Genomic DNA, 24456 nt, shown 5'->3' on the forward strand with positions numbered 1-24456 from the left:
TTAGCGAAAGTTAAATCAGGAAAACTTCTGTGTTTTCTTCTCACGACACTGTCGGGACTCTTTCTCCCCATCAAGAGCAGCTTTATTCACCAGTACATTTTGATATACATACTTGTAATTTGTTGTGGTTGTGGACGACTCCAGAATTGGTAACACAAATTAGAATAGGGATAAACGATATGTACAAAATATACAAGAGAAATAATAATACTGATAAACAGTGCAAAACTACAAGAGTGCAATGAATGAGTATAAATGGCATTAACTGTTCATGAGTGAGATGGTGGAGGGGAAGAAAGTGTACTCAATGATGAGTTAACTGAAGTCTAAGGCCCCACCAGCGAGAGGAATATAAAATATTCAGATCCTTAGCCCCCTATCATTCATCCAACTGATGATGGGGTTTAACTGCCAAAGCTATTTAGCTACCTCACAACATTAAAATAGATATATTTTAAATCCTAAACTTGTGTCCAAGACTCTCCTGGTCGAACATTTTTGAAGCAACAACAAAATATTATACCATGTTACATAATCACATGATTTTGAAATACATTAAGTTAAAAACCTGTTTGTTTTTTAATAGATGAATGCAGAGAAAACTATTACCAGAAGCTATTGTCATTGTTATAAACATGCCAATTTATTGTAAGATGTATCAAGACAGATCTTGTGATTTTATTTGTTTTTATTTCGTCTCCTTGATGTCATTTTAATGTTTTTAACACATAAACTAATTAAAAATATAAGTAAGTAAGTCATTTTTATTTATATAGCGCTTTTCCAGACCAGGGTCACAAAGCGCTTAAACAATCAAAACAATACTCAAAAAAGTACATACTTTAAAGATCAAGATAATACTGAGAACAACACAGGAGTTCCAGAAAATCAAGTTTCAAGTTCTAAGTTAATATTAAGTTACTTAACGTTGTTGTATTTGTACAGTATGGACAAAAAAATAAAATAAAATGTAATTACATGGTGTCATTAAATTAAACTGTAAATTAGCCTTTTGTCCCCTCTTACTGGTTTATATTTGTTGCAATTCGTTTCTTAAGCTATATTATTAATACATTTAATCTTTATTTTGATTATATTTGTTCCGTTTTACTGCATGGATGATTTGGAAAAAAAAAAAAAAAGTATAGAACGTTCAGCCTGTACGTCTTATTCCTGCCACTAGAGGCCAATCTTTTCCATGTTTCTAACTCTGCAGCAACACGCAGGGACTCCAGCTGCGTCTCTTCATATCAGCAGTGACACTCCACAGAAGGACTTCATTCACTCCACACCTAGATGACTTTCTCTTCTCCCCATATCTGTCCTCTGAATCCACCGATAACATCTGGGCCGACATCCCCCACCAAACTTCCCGTTAACGTGGCAATTCATCTTTATTCTCGGCTGCTATCGGTGAGTTTACCCGTTCGCGTTCTCGTCCTTGTTCGCTCCTCTGGAGGCTCGACTGTACTGGCTGTCATGTTGTCTTCAGGGGTTTCAAGATCCTTTGTCCTCACTCAACTTTGGCTAATGTTGCGATTGTTTGAGTGGACATATATGGAAGCCATGGAGCTGGACCTTCTGTTACATGATAGTTCGTCAGAGGAAATCGGGGTCTCACTGTCTCCACACACACACACACACACACACACACACACACACACACACACACACACACACACACACACACACACATTCCTTATTCACATAACTCGCATCACTGTAGCTGCATTCTAGTTCTGTTATAAATTTTATTTGGATTTGTTTCGATCGAGATGTTAATGTTTCTTTGAAAAGAAAAACAAGCTGGTGTCACAACCTAATGTACGGCCTCCGTATGAGGTGGTCTATTTTTCTCTTAACTTGAACCATGGCTGGGGGCCACAGGTGAGGTTGCAGGATAGTGTCCCAAAGATAAAGGAGTGGAGGCAAGATGCCCCATCATCCAGGTGTGAGTGAATGAAGAATGAACGCAAATCTACCCCAAGGGTTGGAGGGATCCCCCAGGGCAGACACGTTGAAGAGATTCTTCAGTTAACCTTGGAACACCTTAGTATTTAGCCAGAGAAGTTATCTGGAAAAGAAAGTCAAGGCCCCTTTCTGTCGATGTCACGCTTCTTAAAGTCCACACTTGGTTACTGGCTGCTGTGTTGATTGCATTGTGTAAGCTATATGCCTCCAATTTCCATATATATATATATATATATATATATACACACACACACACACTTGAGTCAAAATACGAATCGCTTAGCTGGATATTTATGATGAGTGCTTTCTTCCAAGACAGGAAGTGACCTGCTATAGACTTGGTATCACTTTAGTAGTTACAAAGTGAGCCACAAGTTTTCTTCTGTATCTGTATTTTAAAGGGAAACTCAGTGTTAGTGGTTAAATCGATGAGATGTCGGTTGACATTGTTTCAGTCATAATCTCTCTACACATTTAACCTTAAACTAAGGTATGTTTGACATTCACAGTCAAATACCCAGGTGCTAAAACCTATTCTTACTGTTGGATAGGAAATCTTAATAAAGAACTATAAAACACAGTTACTGGTTTGAAACATAAATCGGAAAGGGTTCTGATGGGAAGTTTACATCATTTGAAGTTCATCGTATGTCGAGTGTCAGGCTTGGACTGGAAAAAGGACTCGGGCGCAGAAAGAGAACACACTCCAGGGGAGGAAAACACATAGCTGAAGAAAAAACATAAGCTATGGTTTCTAAACTAAACAATTCCAAAAAAACAAAAATCACTCTTGGTAGGAAAAAAACAGTCTTATGTGGTCGAACAAAGCTGTGACTGTGACAAGGCAGGGGTGAACGAACAAGATGAAACACTGTCACATGACAAGGGAGACAAAGACTATCTAAACACATGAAGGTAAAGGGGAACAGGTGGAAGAAATAGGGAATCAGGGAGGAGACAGGTGAGGGAGGGGCAAGTGACCTCACCACGGTGTTACAGAGTAAAAAAACATAAAACCTAAAATCGTCTTGATTTGGCTGGGATTTAAAAAAATATATTTGCAGAGGGTTGTTTTAGCTTCCGTGTTAGTACTGCATGTACTCTGATGACAGGCCTGTGGTCCAGTGTCTTTCTATAGCTGCAGCTGCGTTGCGCCTCCTGCCAGAGTCGGGGTTTACTAGTTTGTAATCTAACTTGACCACAGTACCAACACCCTGATGTCATTTTCCCTGGGCAAGCATGTACCCAGTTCAGACCACAAAGACCAGTCTTCCATGACAACTTTTAAGCTTTAAACTTGGACCTGTGATCCAATTTACAATGTAACTGACCTTCAACTTGACCTTCGTCCTCAAGGTCAAACACTGAAGCCACCTGTATCAACGATCTTATTATTTTGGTGACCATAGATGAGAAAAAGGACCTTGTTAGTGTGACCTCATATACACTAATTGAGCTCGGTTCTTAATTAAACACTGGATTTCTTTGTCAGAACAGCCTCTTGGGTCACATCAGGCAAAGAAGCTCAGGGACACCAGGCCATGGAAATGATGTCTCACTTGGAATTTGTTCAGGGATTTTTAGTAAATGTTACTGCGTAGAAAATAGACAAAACTATAAATACAGTCCTTCTCTTATGAATAAATATTGTTGATTTTGGGCATGACAGGCTACAGATTGCTCAACTATTAAGTTCAGTCAGCCTGTAATGACGGTGATGAGAGATTTGTGCTCCAATCTGACCCAGACAAAAAAAAAAAACTTCTTTGGCAGAGGTCATTATTGAGGCTGTATGACTGTACAGTCATGTAAGAAGTGATTCTAGATTCTTGAATGTGTGCTGCAACTAAAGGTACTTTTGTTTGGACAAGTATGAGGATAAGAAAAACAATATATTATAAAGTTTAGTTTATAATGTGATATAAAGACATTTTCCATACTTCTTGATAATAACCATTTTAGTAACAACAACCGTACTTTAAGACATTCTATTATTTCTTTTCTGTCTGTTAGTCACATCACTCACACAAGAGTTACTGCTTGATTGATAAGCATTTTTTGAAGAATAAATGCTACTCTAATCATTGGTTTAGCCAATTGGGAAGTATTTGAAAAAAACAGATAATTAAATTCCTGTATTTGTTTTCATGAAGTCTATTATGAAGTAAGTGAGGTTGACTCAGACAAAAAAATGTTTGCCTTTGACCAAATACCTTCGAATAGGGTTTAATTTTAGTTCTGTCCGATGGTTATCCGAACTGTGGACGTGGATCAGAAACTGACAAGGGACAATCTTGAATTAATTTCCTGCTCAGTTGGATATCTTATTATACAATGATGTATGTTCATTTTAAAAACATGGCAATCAAGGGTTTTTGTTGTCCGTGCTGCACCTTTAAAATGTAATTTGAATTCCTGGCTAAAGTCTCCACAGTCCAAAAAAAAGTAATTATAATAAATACGTTGATTATTACGGAGCCCATGAGGTGACATAGATGAGTTTTTTTTATCTTGAGATAAAAAAAATCTTGAGAAAATCATACCCTGTTGGTGACATACATGTCAGTTCGGGGACTTCGTGAAACACAAAGGGACAGCAGCGATAAGTAGCGGAAGATTTGGACGGACGGACTCCATCCATCTGCTTCTCTGCCCACTGATGACAGTGTTGAGAGGATGACTGTCATCATCCAGGATGGACTGGATGGAGTGAGTTCAGCTTCATTCCAACCACAGAGCCAGCCCTCCTGATCAACCTGTCCAACCTGTTGACACTCCTCTTGGACACATTCCCACCCCAGCACACCACAGCATAAAACAGGACACTGGCCACCACAGGCTTGTAGAACATGCAGAGGAGCTTCTTGCAGATGTTCAATTATCGGAGTCTCCTCAGAAAGTACAGTCTACTCTGAACTTTCTCATACACATGGTCCGTGTTGCAGGACCAGTCCAGTTTACTGTCCAGCCACACACTGAGGTACTCGCTGTTGTCCCTGATGCATCCAACAATGGCAGTGTCGTCAGCATACTTCTGGACGAGACTCAGCTTGGAGTTGTAGCAGAAGTCTGAAGTGTAGATGGTGAAGAGGAGAGGGGCCAGTAAGGTACCCTGAGGTGCTCCTGTACTGCACACCACAGTGTCAGATGTGATGTCCTTCAGCCTGACATACTGTAGACGATCAGTGAGATAGTGTGAGATCCAGGAGACCAGGCCAGCGTCCACATGCATCTTAGTCAGATGAAAATAAACTAAAGATTTAAAAAATCTATGTCTCTAACGATGTATGATTTTCTCAAGATTTAAAATATAAAGATATAAGATATAAAAAAATATAAACAGTTCAGTTGAAAGAATGTCGGGAGATTTAGTTTTACACCCCAAAAGAGCACCTTGGCACAGGTGAGACTTTATTGGTATATTAGAGCAAACCACTGCCATATTTTTTGATCTTTTTGATCAACACCCACTTAAATAACACTTTCGGTGTAAATCTTACCTTTAAAGGCCAAAACATGTAGAGTAGTGTTCTGCAATATTGCAGAATGTCAAAAGTGTTCTGAATCTGAAAATGATTCCTGCAAATACACAAGTCTCCATACTACAACCTTTTCCATCTAATTATGCTTACATTTACAACATATATAGTTTTGTAACCCATAAAAGTACTAACTTCTTTTTCTTCTCACTCTTTTTTTAATTTCACTGTTCACTCCTGATCCTCCTCTGCAGCAAAGTTATCATTCCCTGATACCTCCACTGGTCTTTCATCCCACTCTCCCTTGTTATTAGAACTAGAAATACATCAACCAATTTATAAATGTACTACTCATCACACCCACACATCATCATTTTACACAGAATACTAATAAAGTTATCACCACAGTAATAACATATAGAATTACAAAGTTGGTATTTATTCAAATAAATAGTTTGATGTTTATCAGCATTTTGTGAACAAAAAGAAAAAAGTTAAATTGTAAACTTTGTTTAAAAATATGTAGACAGTCAGTGAAGTTGACAAGTTGACAACAAAATACTAAGGGTGACAATGTTGGATATACTGTAGTGAATAACCCTGCAAGTGTCAGGATTATTAAGTGATCACAAAAAGATCAAGAACTAAATAATAATAACACTTAAGCCAAGTCAAAGTCAAAAACCCAAGTCAAATAAAAGTATTCTTAGTCTTTCCTGCTTTAATACTAATAAGGTTTTGAGAATAAATGTAAATAAAAGAAGCACACTCAGTATAATCATATATTAGAACAACACAAATTATGTAAACAAATCCAATAAACTAGTCTGAATCTGATTCACAAAAAGTGTGCATGCATAGAAGGACCTTAGAGCACAGAGGTCTGGAGGACTTTTGTTTATAATCACGGTTTTTAACGACATGATTTAAAAGTAAGTTAGTGAAGCGTTAAACTGTGTTATTACTAAACTAAACACGTTAAATATATTTTTGTGTGATCAATGATTTTGTTTCATTTTGACATTGAACGTCAGCCTTTATTCAACTAATATTAAACACAAACTCTATTTATTGTATGAGGCAGATTCCAATGATGAAGTCAACATTAACACTAACAAGAACGTTTGTTATTGTTGACTTTCATGCGTCGACTGAAAGTTTCTCTTATCTCTACAGAATAGGAAAGTTAACTGCTTCGTTCTGTTTTTGTTGTGATGCTTCTCTAGATGCCTAATAAAGGTGTTAAATTTTGTGAAGCGATTTTCCCGCTCTATACATCCACTCACATCTTCTCTGTAGCAGTTGCTGTTAGCTCTGTTGTTAGCAACAACCCTTAACTAAACAGCTGCTTCACCAGTTTCACCATCTGACGTGTCGTCAGAGCAAATATATTTATTAAACTTCTTCGTTCTCATCCGTAGATCGCAGCTTTTTCACCGTAGCCGATCTGACTTATGACTTATCTGAATAATTGCAGGTTGTTTAATTTTTCTTCTGAAAACTTGAAAATCAATCTACAAATTGCAGACTCCCGACTAGTATTTCGAACACTGATGTACTTGGGTGACTTGACTATTGAAAACTGGAACAACGGAGACAAGAAAGTGCTTTGTAAATTGTTGGCATTGAGTAAAAATGTATAACAAGAAAGTGGTTAAAAGCTGAATCAGCCACTACTGTGGTATGGATTGGTATGGACTGTCAAGTATTTCAAACGTATAAGAAATGATTTCAACTGATTAGAGGTGTTTTATTTTCTTTGTACAAATGTATTACATTGTTTTACTTTTTCTTAGACTTGGAAATATATGCCCCCCTACTTCTACATACGTATTGTAACTTGTATTTATTTATTTTTTACATTTGATTTTATTTTACTCCATTTCAGGTTACAAGAAAATGTAAAAATTACCAAATAATTATACCAAGAAACAAAACAGTTAATTGCTTAAAATTACACTAGGGCATGAGTACACTAATACAGATGTGGGTTCAACACTGAAAGAAAACCAGTTTTAAAAATGTGATGTAACATTTACATGCATAGAACAAAATAATACAACTTAAATTTGTTTTCAAACGGGGGGCTTTTGGCGACTGCAGTTGAGGTTCAAACAAGGCCATCTTCTCATGTATGTTACCTGAAAAAAGATGCCATTTGATAACCATTTCTCTGTTCGGTTCCTCAGACGTTGCATCAGTGAAGAATACGATGGCTGACTGAACTCAGATTGTACTGATTAGTTGGCTCGGCTTTACTTGCCGTCGCGGACGTCATGGCAAAGAGCCCGGAGGTGAAGCTGGCTGTCTTTGGCAGAGCCGGAGTTGGCAAGTCTGGTGAGTTGATATTTGGTTTCACCTTTGATTGATGTGAAAAGAAAATATTTTTAATAAAAAGGGCGCCATGATGCAGATGAAAGTTGATGAGCTGCCAACATTGATTTTGACTTTGGAACCATGTTGCTTTTCTCGTCTTCTACTGGTTTAATGAAATGGCCTCTTAGGCCTCATGATAACAGGAGAAGCATCCGCTATGTTATCATTAAACCACCTTCTGAGCGACTGCAAAAAATGCATGTATAATTTTCTTCATATGCTGGAGATATTCTAAGCACTTAGCAACTTTTTTTTATCTCTAGCATGTAAATGGAATGATTTCTGTATAATGATAATTTATTATTTTATCAACGAAAAAAAAAAATTGGGCTCCTTTATATTTATTTAATAAAGCGGAAAGGGAATCAAGTTCACATTCATTATGTGGAATATCATACTTTTTTTTGTCTATTTATAATTTTCTTGATTAATTTGATTGATTATTGATTTCAACCTACTTTTTGGATAATTTTAATAAATAATTTGGGGTGTTATTTCACAAAACATACCTAATATTGACATTTTTAATAATGAGGCAATTTATTAAAAACTTTTGTTAATCTCAAGAATGATATGCAACATCCCATACGGAACAGCTATGTTTGCATAGATCTGCAACCCACTATCATCATTTCCACTAACTGTCTGGTAACTAGCTAAACTGCTAAAATATTTGATATATCCTACATAACATTCTCGCAGCTTTGTCGAAGTAAAACATGGTTCAGCAAGTGTTGTTGGTTCTTGGTTCATATCTGCTTGTCATGTCTCCACTGACTCAACCTCAAATAGTTTCCCACCATCATCCACGTCCGCAGACGCTCCTCTCATCATCAGCAGGGGAACAGTAGGAGGCTGTTTTTGCTCCAACTGAGATGGAGCCATTCTTCTTACTGCGATAAAAGTGCCATCATTATCTTTTAATCTGCATTCCTGGAGTAGCTGCAGGCACTTAGCGTCTAGTACGCTAACATACTCCATATGTTTGTCCACGCAGCAGATCAAGTTGAGTTTTCTGTGCATTAATCAGCTGTTTCCACCATGTAAGGAAGTGAACGTGAAGTGCAGGAGAAGCAGCTTACACGTGTTGTCTTATTTTCACATTTTTTCAAAAGAAAGATTTGTTATAATATAGTTTTTTATTCCTTTTCCTTTTGTAGGAAATGGTGCCAGTGCAAAGTGCAGCACGATGGCACTATCTGGCCCTCGTACATTCTTCTTCTCTTTCCCTTGAGGGATCAGGGTGGTAAAAGCCTAGCTCTAGACACATATAGAAACACCTTCAAACAATTGATCAATTCACTGTTAAAGCCCTTGTTAAGCTTTTAACCTTCAGAAAGAATAAACAAGGCGATGCAAAGGATGAAACGAAGGGATGAGAAACAGAATAAGGGAATAACATGAATTTAGAAAATAAGGACAGAATGAAGAAAAGTTTGAAATATAAGAAGAAAGAAGTAAAAAGTGAACCAGGGGACAGGAAATTAAGAAATGAAAGGATGGAAGGGCAGATTTATTGAAGGAGGTTGAATGAAAGGACGGAAGAGACCTTTCATGTGCAGGTAAGAAAAGATTAAAGTTTAAAGTAAAGTAGAAAAGAACAATAGAAGTCAAGAATCAAAGTTATAAACAAAAGTGAGGTGAATACAGAAAAGTAGGTGTAAGGATTAAACTAGAAGTAAATACAGATGCAGGAATGGTAGCAATGGAAAAAGAAGATGGATAGGAAAAACTAGTATAGACAGAGAAAAGATAAGAAAAATAAAAAGAGGACTGAAGTTTGATATTAAATATAAAAATGTGTTATAAAAAGAACATTCATACAAATAAAAGTAATGAGGAATAAGGAAATTACAGAAGAAGGAATGCGTAAAACGGCTTCATTTTCCCTTTGTCACCTTTCCTGTCTTTGTATATACAGTATATAAACTTTTTATGAGAAAAGATCAGAGGAAAGAGAAAGGAATGAATGGTTATAGACATAACAGGTAGGAGTTGATTAGAGACGACAAAATGAACTCATATACAGTATGAGGCATCAACCCGCATGAATACAACCATGGTCACCTCCTGCTCCGAACTCCGTCTGACTCCTTTGTAAATGGCAGCTTGTCACCTGTGACTTCTGGTTGCGTACTGCAGCCATAGCTCTGATTTCTTGACCTCCAGAGGTGGAAAAAGTACATACTAGGTCAAATTTATCTTTTATAGAGGCTATTTATATTCATACACAAAATAAATAGATATAAGTGCATGTTATTACTTTTCATTCGCTTTCAGTGGATGCAGGAAGACCAAGGATTTTTATGTTCTGACGTCTGCTTCGGCTTCCCAGGTCAGCCACTTTAGCTTATAACTTCTCGTCTGCTGCAAGTTCTAAGGCGGAGACTCTTTCATTGTGGTCGTCCACTTTCAGTCCATCTGGTCAAGTTTGGTGTCCAGGAGGCTGAACAATGTTCTCTAGCTCTGCACAATCCTCCTCCAGTAGTGCCGTGATAGCCTCCATGCTCACACTAGCATCGTTCTTCTTGGATTTTGAAGGTTTAGAGCGGATTTTTAAGGTTTAGCTTGTTGATGGAAGTGAAAGACAATACATGTTTGGGATTGATTATGTTGGTTTTCTTGAGAAGTTTACCGGAGCAAATGTGTCACACACCTACTCCATCTCACACCCAAGCGGAAGTCGACCTCAAAGCTTTTAAAAACGCACAAGTACTCAATGTCCTCTGGCAGCTGAGTGCTGCTCGACTCTTGGAGGAGCAAAGAGTCATCTGAAAGGAGAGGAGCCCCCTCATGCTTCAGTGTACCTGGCACTCCTTCTGCTTACTCAGCTGTCACTTCTTTACATCTGCCAGAGACATATGTACCAATGCCTTCCTTCATGTCACAGAAAACCAGTGGGCTTCACCATAGTGTTTGGATCCTATCTTGAGAATTTTTGCGCTCACCTCCTACTCGTCTCACCAATATTATCTGCTTGGTTAACTTGGAATGCCACTGGCCTTGTGACTCATCGCTAGTTAATAGCCTTCCGGCTTTTAACAACCTCCCTGTCAACATTTAATATTTCATGATGGATCAGTAAAAGCTTCCATTTTCATTTCCAATGAGAATCAGCCACCCTGAAGGTCAATAAACATTAGGAGACTTTGTATTTCCTGCCGACAGAAAGTCTGACATAAGAAAATCTTAATTCAAGCTATTTCAATTGTTTGTTCATGGAGTTCATTTAAATCTTCAGACCTTTTTTTCTCTTTAAAAGTTATTTCCGATGGCAGGAGACAGAAGATAGGAGAAGTCATTTCAATGTCCTGGAATTATATGATCACTATACCTGTCAAGTGGTCAACCATCACTTGTCATCATATTCTCCTTTCCCCCAAATTATTTGTCCAACATGTCTTTTGTCTTTGACAGAGTCTCACAAGAGTCTGTCTTGGTTCTGTTGACTTTTATTCATGCAGGTCAAAATTGAAACGTGAACATTGAAATGAGAGAAAGGTCTGTGTTGGGTCACTTTCCTGTTCTTCTTGAAATCTTAAAAAATGTTGTTGGTACTTCAGCCATGATGGTAAAGAATGCAACAGCTGTCTCTAAGCAATTGCAATTAAACAGTTTGGAGGTCATATGGGTTTCAAACATGGCCGGTCGAGCCACCCTGGCAAAATTTGGAAGAACATTGTTAATATAATAGTCGTGATTGTTCAAAGAGAAACCAATCATCACAGGAAATGTGGAAAAATACATCAGGGTGTTATGTTGGGCTGCTCTAAGATACACTCGACACTTTGCTATTGTTGGCGTGAAGTGAAAATGTCGTCACTGTCTCTGGACACCCTCACTTCTGCTAGCGACATGAAATCAAAGATGCTCAGATGTCCTATTTTAGGCACCGCAGGCCCCTGAGGACGAAATGGTCTCCTCTTTTCTTGCATTGTGTTTATAGAGCTTATTCAAAGAGAGGGGTGGACCGCCACCATTCAGAGCTCCCTGACATTCTAGCCGGTCCAAAACGCAATGTACATTGATCAGCGACCAGCTGTTTGTGAAACACACCAAATATTTATGACTTTAATAGTTGAGTTGTTGAGTTCTTTTGTTATTTGTGAAACCAGACTTTGAAATGAAATTTCTGAGCAGCAAAGCTTTTTCGATAAAGTTTTACTCAGCTCCTGAGCTCCTAAGCAGAACAACTTTTGCCCCCACCAGAGTCTAAACTGTACTGAGGTAGAAGTGGTTGTACGAGTGAGGCTCAGTTGTTATCCAATAAAGCTCATGAGCTCAAACCTCAAATCGAATTAAACTAATGAGGATAATTTATTCCAGGAGCAGCCAGGCAGCATAGAACATGGTTAGATTCTCTCCTTCTCTAACTATGCTTGGAAATAAGTCTGCTGTCATCTGTCGGTCTTAAATAAGTACATTAATAACTCTGCCTTGATGTCTGCTCCACAGGTATGATTGGGAGTAAATTCTTGAATGAACTCAAATTAATTGTACTTCGAATATGAATTAGTAACATTGTCAATGGATAAAGGTGGTGATGGTTTAAGAAAGAGAAGATAATAATGAACGTAAGCTTGGCATTTAACCCAGCCCTCTTCATGATATGCATGACAGAAAGGTTCTATTTCAGGTTCAGTCCAAACTTTCCAGCTCCTGCCCCTGTACCAGCAACGTTTCCTGCTCCTGACCCACTGTCACACCGTGGGGAGGTCACTTGCCCCTCTCTCAGTCTTTGTCTCCCTTGTCATGTGCCAGAGTGTTTCGTCTTGTTCGTTCACCCAGCCTTGTCACAGTCACAGCTTTGTCCGACCACTCGCCAAGAGTTTTGTTCTTCGAATTGTTTAGTTTAGAAACCTTGGCTTTTGTTATTTCTTTTTGTCTAGATGACTTGGTTTTTCTCAGAGCCTTTTTCTGGAGTGTGTTTTTGTTTTGCTTCACTTTTTCTTATGAGTCATTTTCCACCAGTAGGAGCGCCCTTTGTTAACGGTTTTGTAGCCTTTGAGCTTTTCTCAGTTGGAGTGATTTCCTGCTTGTATTTTTAAGACGATTAAAGCCTTTCTAACCCTCCTTCTCCGCACCTGAGTTCTATTTTGAGTCCCAGCCTGACACCCACATGCTCCTTTAACATATTGGTTTGCCCCTGAATACTGGGCTGGTGGGCTGCATCACAGCCTAATCCTATCAGGGTGTGAATAGGCATAAAAGTGTTAAATAAATAAAAGGCATTTACCACATTACTGTGTAATGGTTCATAATCCAGATGTTGTTCGCGTGTGACTAATCAGGCTTTGCCATGTAGTTACTTTGATGACTAGAATTCCGTTTTTTCTGTTAATTATCTAGTTAAGAAATGTTTTAGAAGTGGGAAAACATTCTCTGTATATGCTCAAACTTTAAGTGTTCAATACAGACAGTTTAATCGTAACATAAAAAACACTTTAAACTAACTTCAAATTTAAGCACAATATCATCATCAATTGGTGCCTCATCAACAAACCTAATTTTCTCATTCAAAGTCTATTTTTTATCAAATTTAATCTTCCTATTGTTTACCAGAGAACATTATCTTCTCCCCAGCTATTGTACGTTTAATGGAGGCAAAGGCTAAAAGCATGAGGGAGTGAAACACTGCAGCTTTGATGGTTTAACTGCTGTTGGCTGGACGCTGCAAAGCCAATTGTGGCGTGATCACAAAAGAACATTTTAATGTCCCTCCAACTGCTAGCAAACTGGCAGCCTGCACTGTTATCAAGTTGGTTTTTTTTGTCTTTCACTCGCTCGGACTCACATCTGTAGCTCCAAACTCGGTCTGTTGTGTGAAGATATCAAATCTTTTTGCAATGCGAGTGGAGTTGTGTTCTCTTGGCTAATGATTTATTAGGGTGGAAGAAATTGGCCTCATTTTTTCAGAAGTCATTAGTTGTTGTATCTCATTATACCTAATGATGCATGACCAACAGGAATAAATGAGTCAACAATGATCATTCTGGACAACTGGGTCTCTGAACAATTCGAACATGAGGAGGTATTTGTATTTCTGTTGGGTATATATTGTACATATTTATATTGGTTTGGTTTATCTAAATGATTAAAGTGGACAGTCATAGAATAGCCGATGAAAAATTTGTTCGAAGCTTTTAGTATATTTAAATGGATTTGGTATGAATATAAAATACTAATTGGTAACAACTGTTGTTCTTTAATTGATCAATTGCACTAGTATTCTGTGGTCATGCATTATTTTTCTTTATTTTTACCATGTCATGTCTCAGTCTTCGTATATTTGAGAGCGTCTAATGTTGTTTTGTCTGAAGACTTTTATTTTAAAGCCTGAGGACGTTCGATCCGACCAATGTTTCGGTCTGAAACCTGACACCTTACTCTGATACCTGACGATGTCCTAACATCACTGTACACCTGTCTCTTTTCTACCACACTGCTATCCTTAACCGTTTTTGTGAATAACCACGTAAAAGGGATTCTCAGGTTTTGTTCGGATGGTGATTCAAGCTTAGATAGCAATAAAAGTCAAAGTAGGGCTGCAGCAGCTGATTCACGTCACTTGACTGACGGGAATGCGCAGTTACGGCTTCACTTTAGGAAAGTTACAAGTTTTGATCAAAGAGATGCAAAACTGTGCATGCGCACAGCATATCTATTTTCTCAGTGTGATTGAGAAGTAAGTAAGTAAGTAAGTAATGGTTATTTCTAGAGCGCCTTTCTAGACCAGGGTCACAAAGCGCTTTAACAATCAAAAACAATACACAGTTAAAATGTATACTTAAAAGATCAAGACACATAAGACACACAGGAGTCCCAGAAAGCCAGGGAAGAGCCTGCACAAATAAGAATGTCTTAAGATGTTTCTAAAAGTAGTCAGTAGATCCATCAAACACAGAGGGAGAGGAAGATCGTTCCAAAGCTTAGGAGCAACAGCCTGGAAGGATTTCTCTCCTCTGGTCCTGAACCGTGTGCCCGGAACCATCAGTAGATTCTGATCCACAGACCTAAGAACCGAGCTGAGGGGTAAGTCTGGATCAAATCACTTATCAGCAAAAATGTGGTAAGAAACATCAGGAAATCTCTGAATGATTTTACCCAGAGGAATAAAGTACAGCAAAAATAATAAAGGACCCAAAACAGAACCTTAAGGGACTCCAAACAACAGATCAGCTGATTCAGACCTTATTTGATTGGCAGATACACTGAAACTGCCCCCAGAAAGGTATTGTAACACAGACCCAGACAGTCCAACTTTATCCCTCAGTCTTCTCAGCAGGATCTAGTGATCAACTGTGTCAAAGGTTGAGGACAGAACCAAGAGAGCCAGAACAGTGTATTTACCTGAATCAGCTGACATCACGATCTCACTGAACACTTTCAGTAAGACTGTCTCCGTAGAGTGATGTTTGCAGAAGTCAGACTTAAACTTCTCATGGATGTAGCTCTGATCCAGGAACAAAGACAGCTGCTCAGACACCACCTTCACCAAGATCTTGGACAAGAAGGAGGACCACAGGCTGGAGACAGGATCAGTAACAGCAGGGGTTCCACACAGAAGGGGAGAGTTTTTGTCTTTGATCAATTTAATTCTGTCAGTGAAAAATCTCAACAATGCATGGCTGTCAACTTCACAAAAGACAGGCGTGATTGGAGCAGCAGGACACACGAGAGAATTTATCATGTCAAACAACACTTTGGTTTTTTTTTATTTGCTGTTACCAGTTTCCTGATGTAATCAGATCTGGCAGTTTCCATCATCTCATTGTATGAGGACATCAGATCCCTGAGGTGAAGTTTGTTCACCTCGAGTTTAGTCGACTTCCAGAGATGCTCAGTCTTTCAACAAAGTCTGTACAGAGTTTGTCCAAGGGCACCATTTTTTCTGAATTTTCAATTTCGATTTAACAGTTACCACTTGATCCAGTATTTCAACAAAATTATTAGTGAAACAGTGAATCAAATTGTCCAAGTCAAATATAGCAGAAAAACTATCTGCAGTATCGGCTGAGATAACACGCCTCTGAGACCTAACTTCGAAGGGCTTAGGTTAAGGGATGAAGTCCAGGTTAAACAAGACGGACATCATGTACAGATACATTAGAAATGTCTAGGCCAAGAGTAAACTCTAAGTCTAAAATGTGAACTTTTTGGTGAGCGGGTTCAGAAGCATGTTTCTCAAAATTAAATGCTTCAGTCAAATTTAAAAGTTCTTTAGCAGAGCAAGATGTGATGTCATCAACATGAAGATTAAAGTTCATTAAGATGAATAAACTCTTCCTCTCTCTGCCATGTCTCTGAAAGACACAATAAATCCAACTTTTCTCTTGTGAAGAGACCATTCAGAGAAAAGGATTTATTTGCAATGGAGCGAGCATTCAACAGGCCGATATGCCTCGCTGATGACGTCACTGAGGCTGTGACAGCGGGACCTTTTGAAGGCTACTCTAATGGTCACGTGGGTTACAGCTAGTTACGGGTAGCTCTGGTGTAAACACTGAACTAAAAAGAGGAAATGAAAACATCTGACCACAACTAGTTGTGCTGTCACACACATCACAGGAAGGAATATAGATCAGCATGCCTGATTACGCCAGAGTCCAGGCGAGCTGCAGCTGCAGCACATTTTCTCTTGACTTATACACCAGAACGAGAGCTTTTCTTCCTCGATTTCTTGTGGAACTCACTCAGTATCCGACAGAGCAGCAGATATTCCAGAGAATTTGTCTCAATTAGAAACGGAAGTAACGCTCGATCATAACTGTCCCATGTCCCAAAGTCCTCCATTGATTTTCTGATGCTAAACAGAGAGACAAGATCATAGATCCGTATGGCTTGAGGCATATCCACAGTGAAATGAGCAAAATATCCGCATAAATAGTTGATAAAACAACCTTTTTTAACACCCCATAGCAGGAGCCCACTTGAGGAGCAGCTGATCACAGGCTACGCTGCAAGCGGAAGAACAGCAGATTCAAGCATTTACATAAACTTTAAAAAATATAGCCATAATTTATTTATTTATTTTATTACTTTATAACTACAAGTCTTCAATAACACAAGTGTGCCTTGTATTTTATGGGTACAAATATAAAGTTACGTGTATGCGCATTTGAGTGTGTGGAATATATGCACCTATTTTAGCAGTGATTGAGGTGCAAAATCTATGACTCATACCTGCAGATTTAATGTGTCCGGTGTAGTAACTTGTACTCATACACTTAGAAAATCTAGTAAACATTTGTTTTTTTATGACTACAAGTCTTCAATTACGCATGCGTACCTTATGGATTACGAGTATGAATATCTATTTACGTCAATGCTATTTTTATTTGTCTCATTATCATGAGATTTATCTTCTTGTGAAAGTCCCTCTTGGAAAGATTCTCTCCGCCAGTAAATACATGAAAATGGCACCGATGGGACCTAAAGGAAGATTTGTCCTGATAGCCATGGACTCCTTTTTAACATAATGTCTGTCAAAATATCCTCAGAGGCTTCATTGCATGGTTGGTATAGGGACACAGACATTCCCCGAGGGAGAGAGGAGGAGGAGTTGAAAGGAACTCTGGGAAAACTTTCATACTCTGACCTTCTGTTCAGGAAGTCACGTTGCTGTTTTTGTGTACAGTATAAACGCTAATAGAAGCCATTTCATGAAGCTTCTGTTGTACGTCTTGTTATAGGTATGCATGACCGAGTTGATAGTGAAACAAATTCAAACACTCATAAGCACTGTATCCTTAGACCTTAACCTATGAGGGACACATTTTTGAGTCAAATATATTGACAGATGAAATGGAAGAAGTGTTAAAACAATGTACAACTTGATGGGAACAGGTGTTACAGGTCTATAACATTATAATGCATGTGTGTGTCACACATCCTTGCTTTCAGAACCAGTTTTAACACTTTGAATTGTTCCCATTCTTCAGTAGCTATTAACAAACTCTTGATCCAGGTGCATCTGGTTTGTTTTGTGGCGGTTCCATTGTACTACATGAGATGTAATGTTGGTTGTGTGTAGCAAAGTGTTAACTTGAGCTCTCACTGGGTACACCCTCTTTGTGACCCTCCCACTTTGTTTTTGTCCAAGAAGGGAAGAGTTATAGTCGTTGACATTTCATCATCCTTTTGTAAAGGGTTTTTAAGGACATCAGCGGAGATTTGACTCTCAGATAGAATCATGCAGTGTGAGCCGACGTAAATTTACACAAACATAGAGTGTGTTTTCAAAGTTTTTTCTGATCATGTGGAACAGCAAGCATCCATCAGAAAAACAGTGGGATCAATATTGTCTGAGCCTTGGGTGACGCTAATTGCTCCTGCTTTGTTTACAATTAGTCCAACATTCTGCTGCTAATGTGATCAGGACTCTAGACAAAGGCAGCTTGTAGCTCACAGCAGAAGACCTGTTTGGTGTAAATCTGTGAAGGCTCAGCACCCTACATTTTTATCTTTGTGCCACAGCAGCGGGGAATTGAGATTGTCAGCGTGCCAGAGTCCACATTTTATGGTGACAGCTTCAGTCAGAATGGGGGGGAATTTTTTCGAAAACAGCCATGGGAAGTAGATGATGTGATGTTGGAGATTAAACGCTATAAGTGGGACACAGATTTATACTCTTTGGTCTCGGTCAAAGTAGTCATAAAGACTGGCTGTCAGCAGTCAATGGCAGTGCTCTCAAGAAAGGCAGGTTTATGTTTGATACATAGGGAAACTAACAGTGACTAAATAAATTGATAATTCAAAATATTTTAACATAATTTAAATTCAAGATTAATGATTTAGTAAGTGTATTTACTTACACATGTATGCAAATCATGCGTCATTTGATGCGATAGACAGCCTCTTTACCACCAACTTGTTTTTACATTATTAGCAGAAAGTAGAAGTCAGCTATACACCTCATCTGTTATATCCAACATTTTTTTATTTTTACAACAAACTTTATATATTACTTTCCACCCAATCCTATAAGGCTTTTTTTTCTGCTGACATACTTCTGACTGACCTTGAAAGAAATAACAGCAGCATGACATAATAATAGACTTAGACTTTATTTTATCGTTATTGCAAGGAAAAACACTGCAGGGAAACTGGCAACGGAATTTCGTTGCTTGGCAACTATTACAAAACACAGCATAGAATGAATGTATATAAAAATTCAACTTTCAACAATCACACAGTCGAAGAGTTAGTACAACAGTTAGACATTCAGAAATATCGTGTGTGAGAACATTTTACAATACAATGTTACAACATTGATGCATGACACAAGGAGTCAATCACAAAGCCAGGGGTGGTAAGAATGTTCATTCAATTCCTCCTACACAGACAGGAAGCTGAACCACTTTCCTTTTTTTAATCATCAGGTCACTCGGACATATCTAAACATTAGCCTCACAATCGACAGTCTATAATGGTCAACAATCTCCATATGAGTTTCAGAGACATCATGAAGAGGGCCATGGTTTCTAACCATCATTTTCATTAGCATTTAGATGAATCTGTGTGTCAAGTGTCAAGCTAATTTCATGACCAGAGCTTGTTCACATTTTTCTCAACAGCTTTGGTCGTAAGATTCCTGACCAGGAGATTCATCTGGGAGTATGACCCAACACTGGGTAAGATGATAAGTATTATTAATATTATTCATTATTCATATATAATATTAAGGGGCATAATCCTAAGGATTTACAGAAAAAAGTTGAGGGTATGATTACAGTTTCCGTGGTTCAAAAACATGACAGATCATCATTGTGACACGGATGCTATTTGAAGAGATAGCTCAGATGTCACACGCATGCATGCCCACATCACAGAGGTTTGTCTATTTTGTATATTCAGTGCATCACCTGTGTCATGTCTCCAGCTGCTCACTTCAGCACTTTGTCTGTTTTTAGCACCTGTTCTTTAAACTTATAACATGTCTGTAGGTTTCTCTCTGTGATTGTTATTATTAAGGGTCCTTTTTTATCCTGATTCAACACAACAATTTGAATCCTGATGTTGGCACATTATATGTTAATAATCAGGATTTTTTCTAAAGTATGATTGTGTATTTGATAGAATAAATAAGCAAAATATGTCACAGTTTCACAATCTGAGCTACAGAGATCACCTGCAGCCTCCCGCCTGATGGATCTCCTGTGGGTCTTCACTCACATTATTGTTGGTCTCACTGTAGGTGCAGCTCAGTTTGGAACATGCAGCTGATAGAAAATATATATAGATAGACATCATTGTAGTAGTTGTTGTATAATTTTGAAGTAATTCATCCTGTCTTAAAACATGTGCATTCCTCTGAGGTTGTAGTTGATAACCTTTCAACCTATTTATTAAAGAGGGACTCCAAACATAGCTTTGTCTTTTGGCTCATATTAGGCTGTGAAAATAAACACTGTATACTAAACAATGATAATGAAAAGCGTAAATTTACTACCTGTTCTTTGTTTTGTAATGTGTTTTTATCAGAATCAACTTACCGGCATCAGGCTAACATAGACGACGAGGTGGTCACCATGGAGATTCTAGACACAGCTGGGCAGGTAAGTCTGAGCAGTCCCTGAAGTCCCTGAACACAAATTCCCTTAAGAAGGCACTTGCTAAATTTACAGAGCCCTACAGGAACACAAATCATTATGCTTTTTCCAATTCAGCAGATTAGGCTTGAGCTTCTTCAGGTAGTAACAAGTAAGTTATTAAATTAATTTGAGAATTATGACAGGCAGTGATGGCTGAGATGCATTATAATTATGATAATAACGTAATATTAGATTTAGCAGATTATTTAGTAGTTATAAAATGACTAGATGTTTTTAAATTAAGGAAACATCACAATGGAAATAATATAGTACTATATTGAAACTATTTATTGAGATTACATTTATGACATGTTGAGAAAAATTATGTTACATATGTCAAGATGCTCCACAGACAAGCAGGATAGACTAACACTGGAATCAGGTTTAAAAGACAGGGACTGAAACTATTTATTGAGATTATATTGAAACTATTTATTGAGATTACATTTATGACATGTTGAGAAAAATTATGTTACATATGTCAAGATGCTCCACAGACAAGCAGGATAGACTAACACTAGAATCAGGTTTAAAAGACAGGGACTGGAGACAAGGTTAGTTGCCAGGGACTAGAGGATAAGTAAGATTGTTTAGATGACAGTTCTGGCTTCTTTGCATTGTACACACTCCACTAGAAATAATCTGTGCAATATACAAGCTTTTCTTATTTTCCACTGTCTGATAATTTCCACTTACTGTGAGTATAGAACAATTTCTGAACATCATTGTAATGTTTCTACAAACTGATCTTATGCTTTGTTGGTGGTGCATATGCTCTTCAAGGACCAGGCATAGTTACGACAATCACTCATTTCTGCCTGAGGCAACAAACTGTGCAGTTTCATAACATCATTTATTATTGACCTAAATGATGATAGATGTGTGGTTTAAAAAACATTTGAAACATTGTCTGTTAGATGTTGAAATATCTAAGCAAATGGTCCTGAAAGCACTGCTTCCTAGACTCCTCGACGTTGGTGTCCATTTACCAGCGACATTTCAACTCTCTTTAACTGATGTTTTAAAGTTCTAGCTGGTATCACTGAGACTTAGATTCCAGACGCTGTTAAAAAACTTTTTCTCGCCGCTCAAGCTGCACGCCACATGATTTGTGTAAATTCCCGGCTTGTGTCAGCGGAGTGTACAGTCCTCTGTCCTCTGGAGGAATGTGGTTTTTCATTCCACCAATAACTGACATGAGAACCCATGAACCCATCCGGATTAAGCCGGAGACTTCCAATATTTGTTCTAAGTGAAAACGCATGTCTGACTTCTGCTCAGGTAAGGAGGAGGATTTTAATAGACGGCTAAAGGAATATGGAAAGCAGTGAAAGTCATATTTTAAAGGCTCTTGTTCATGAGGGAAAGAGTGAAGTTTGAGATCGACGGTGCCCTCAGCCTCGCTGGGATGTAACCCAAAGGTTTTCTCTCGATACACCTCTTTTCTTCGAGTACTGACCATGAAACTGGACCTCAGATAAGCAGAAGTTTATGATGACCACTTCTGTCACTGGAGCAAATTACTTTTAATCACAGCTTGGCGAGCCGTCAGAAAAACATCCAAAAATAATCTCATTGTTGTGACATAAACTGTGGTGAAGGAGGTGGCTGTGAGCCGAAGGGACACAGTTGAGTGGAGTCGACTCAAAATAAACGTGAGAAGAATGTGTTTTTCTTACTGAAAAATAAATGAAATGTTCAGCAACAGGGTTAAGGAACACAAAAGAGAAGGGTGGCTTGAAGAATTTTACAGAGAATTTCAGTTGTTAAGGTGAAAGCAGAAGCGCCAATTAATATTGAGTGCTGTGTAAATCTTAGTCTTCATTTTCTCAAGTGATATCCTGTTTCTGTCTAGGATGACAACCAGCAGAGGGAAGGTCACATGCGCTGGGGCGACGGCTTCATCATCGTGTACGACATTACAGACCGAGGAAGCTTCGAGGAGGTGGCGCCGCTGCGGCACTTCCTGGAAGAAGTAAAAAAGCCCAAGAACATGCCGCTGGTACTTGTCGGAAACAAGTCAGACCTAGACCACGTGCGACAGGTTGGTACGGAAGAAGGCGAGCGTCTGGCAGCAGAAATGGCCTGCGCCTTCTATGAGTGTTCAGCCTGCGTTGATGAGGGCGGTGTGGTAGCCGAGGCCTTCCACGAGGTCTGCAGGGAGGTGCGACGTCGCAAAGCTGTGCAGGGTAAAGCCCGACGCCGCAGCTCCACCACACACGTCAAACAAGCCATCAACAAGATGCTGACCAAGATCAGCAGCTAGGAAACAACGATGACAGGAGATATTTGAACGATAAGAAAGTGCAATATTTCCTCTTCAGCTGGAGGATAGAAGATTCATCGCCACTATTGTTTACCTAGAGTCTGGTTTGCCGACATTTTGGCAACATAAATGTTAATGGACAAGGAATTATGAGGGTATCTGTGAGCGAACAGGCAGGACAGAAAAGAAACCTGCCAAATTGAATATGTTTGAACTTGGACCAAGACTTCAGTAAATATATCTAACCAGGGCAGCAAAGGTTTGTTCCTGTCTGTATCATGTCATATTGTGTAGTGACTTCAGCAGCCTTCCTAAAAAAGACACTCAGAAGTCCTTTAGCAGGAAGTAGAGAAATGGAAGAAGTGGCAACTAGAGGCATGTCTTTGTTGTTTTGAATCAGGAGTCTGCAACCATCACCAACAGTCAGGTAAGGTAAGGTAAAAAAAAGTGCAATCTTGGAAAAGATATATTAACTTTTTATGCTTTTTCTCTTTGTTTTGAAGTTTTTAAACCTTTTTTATCATGAGCCTTGGTATTATAATTTGGCTTTTGATTATCTATTTTGTTAAGTTTCATTTTAATTGATCTTTTTCATTTTTTTAACTGTTTTCCTATATTTTTCCTATACTCATCATATACGTACATTAATTTATAAAGAATACTTGCATGTCTACAACTCACCACCTTTCTTGGTATTTCTCCCAAAATTAAGCAAGGACAGAAATACTTCTCCGTAAGAGCATACCAGCCTTTTTGAATGGCTATAATTTAAGATGAAGATGAAAGCAGCCATTTCCTGGCCAGATAAAACGTATTTTTTGTGCACATTCTCCTTTTCTTTCCATCTGGGCAATCTTCATCTGTCAATTTTGCAATAGTCGGCAATTTTGAAGTGCTTATTTGTTTGTTAGGACTCTGTTGCACTTTATTGACAAGTCTTTCTATTCTGAAAAAAATGGATGGTCCAGTTGCAGACTCCTGATCTGATGCACATTGTAGTTGTTGCGTTAAATGAGTCAGCAGGAGTACTTTCTGTTTGTATTTGTGATGTTTAAAATCAATAAAAAGAATGTATCCATCTTTGTTTTCTTGTCAACCAACGGAACCACTATTGGCTCCAATCATGTCAAGAACAGTATCCCCGGCGATGAAATAAAAGAGGACGTTCCACTTCACACCACTCGCTAAAACAAAAGTTGAGTTCGGGAACCACTGAGAGGCGCGGCAAGTCCCCGTGGTGGAGCCTTGAATCCCATAATAAGCATGTTAAACCTCCAGTGTTGCTTTTCTTCACGTGCGGAGCTATTTTTAGTAGGTTTTTTTTTACTCTTGTGCTTTCGAAATCTCAAGTTTAATTAAGATTCTGCAAAGCGATCATGATCTGGAATTAATTCTATTCTATTTACTTGACACATTCCATTATATTCCCTTCACTAAAATGAAGTTGGCACAAGTCTATTCAAGCTACTTAAGCCACTTTTTTTTAATGTCTAAGTTATGGTGCTGTTTGACCAGCAATCAAACTACAATCGAGCATTTGTCGACTTGCATCATCCATCCATCTCTACCGCTTATTAAGACCAGAACTAAGAGGCCCTTTCACTCACTCACGAGCAGAACCACAATATACAGAAACTCCCTACCTAGTAAAGTGTTTACCAGCACTTGTATGTGATACTTAAAACTAAAATAAACTCCTTTTAAATTATTGCAGAAACAGAATGAACAGCAGAAACTGTTTGCTTCAAGAGAGAACTTATATACGTATATT

General features: G+C 38.4%; 1 protein-coding gene across 1 annotated transcript; it reads left to right on the top strand.

Moving 5' to 3' along the window:
- The first annotated feature begins 858 nt into the window (after positions 1-858).
- Positions 859-23764, top strand: rerg (RAS-like, estrogen-regulated, growth inhibitor). The gene is made up of 5 exons (XM_087786032.1): positions 859-1413; positions 7640-7787; positions 19403-19459; positions 20310-20383; positions 22275-23764. Exons 2-5 carry the CDS (start codon positions 7727-7729, stop codon positions 22683-22685), a joined length of 603 nt encoding a protein of 200 aa, XP_087642158.1. The 5' UTR covers positions 859-1413; positions 7640-7726; the 3' UTR covers positions 22686-23764.
- Positions 23765-24456: the final 692 nt, after the last annotated feature.

Source organism: Callionymus lyra, chromosome 3 (assembly GCF_982586985.1).
Source record: "Callionymus lyra chromosome 3, fCalLyr1.hap1.1, whole genome shotgun sequence".
NCBI classification, from domain to species: Eukaryota; Metazoa; Chordata; class Actinopteri; order Syngnathiformes; family Callionymidae; genus Callionymus; species Callionymus lyra.

Coding starts and splice junctions, on each gene's coding strand:
- rerg (XM_087786032.1), top strand. CDS start 7,727: ATGGCAAAGAGCCCGGAGGTGAAGCTGGCTGTCTTTGGCAGAGCCGGA. Junction 7,788..19,402: donor AGCCGGAGTTGGCAAGTCTG/GTGAGTTGATAT, acceptor TTTTCTCAACAG/CTTTGGTCGTAAGATTCCTG. Junction 19,460..20,309: donor GGAGTATGACCCAACACTGG/GTAAGATGATAA, acceptor TGTTTTTATCAG/AATCAACTTACCGGCATCAG.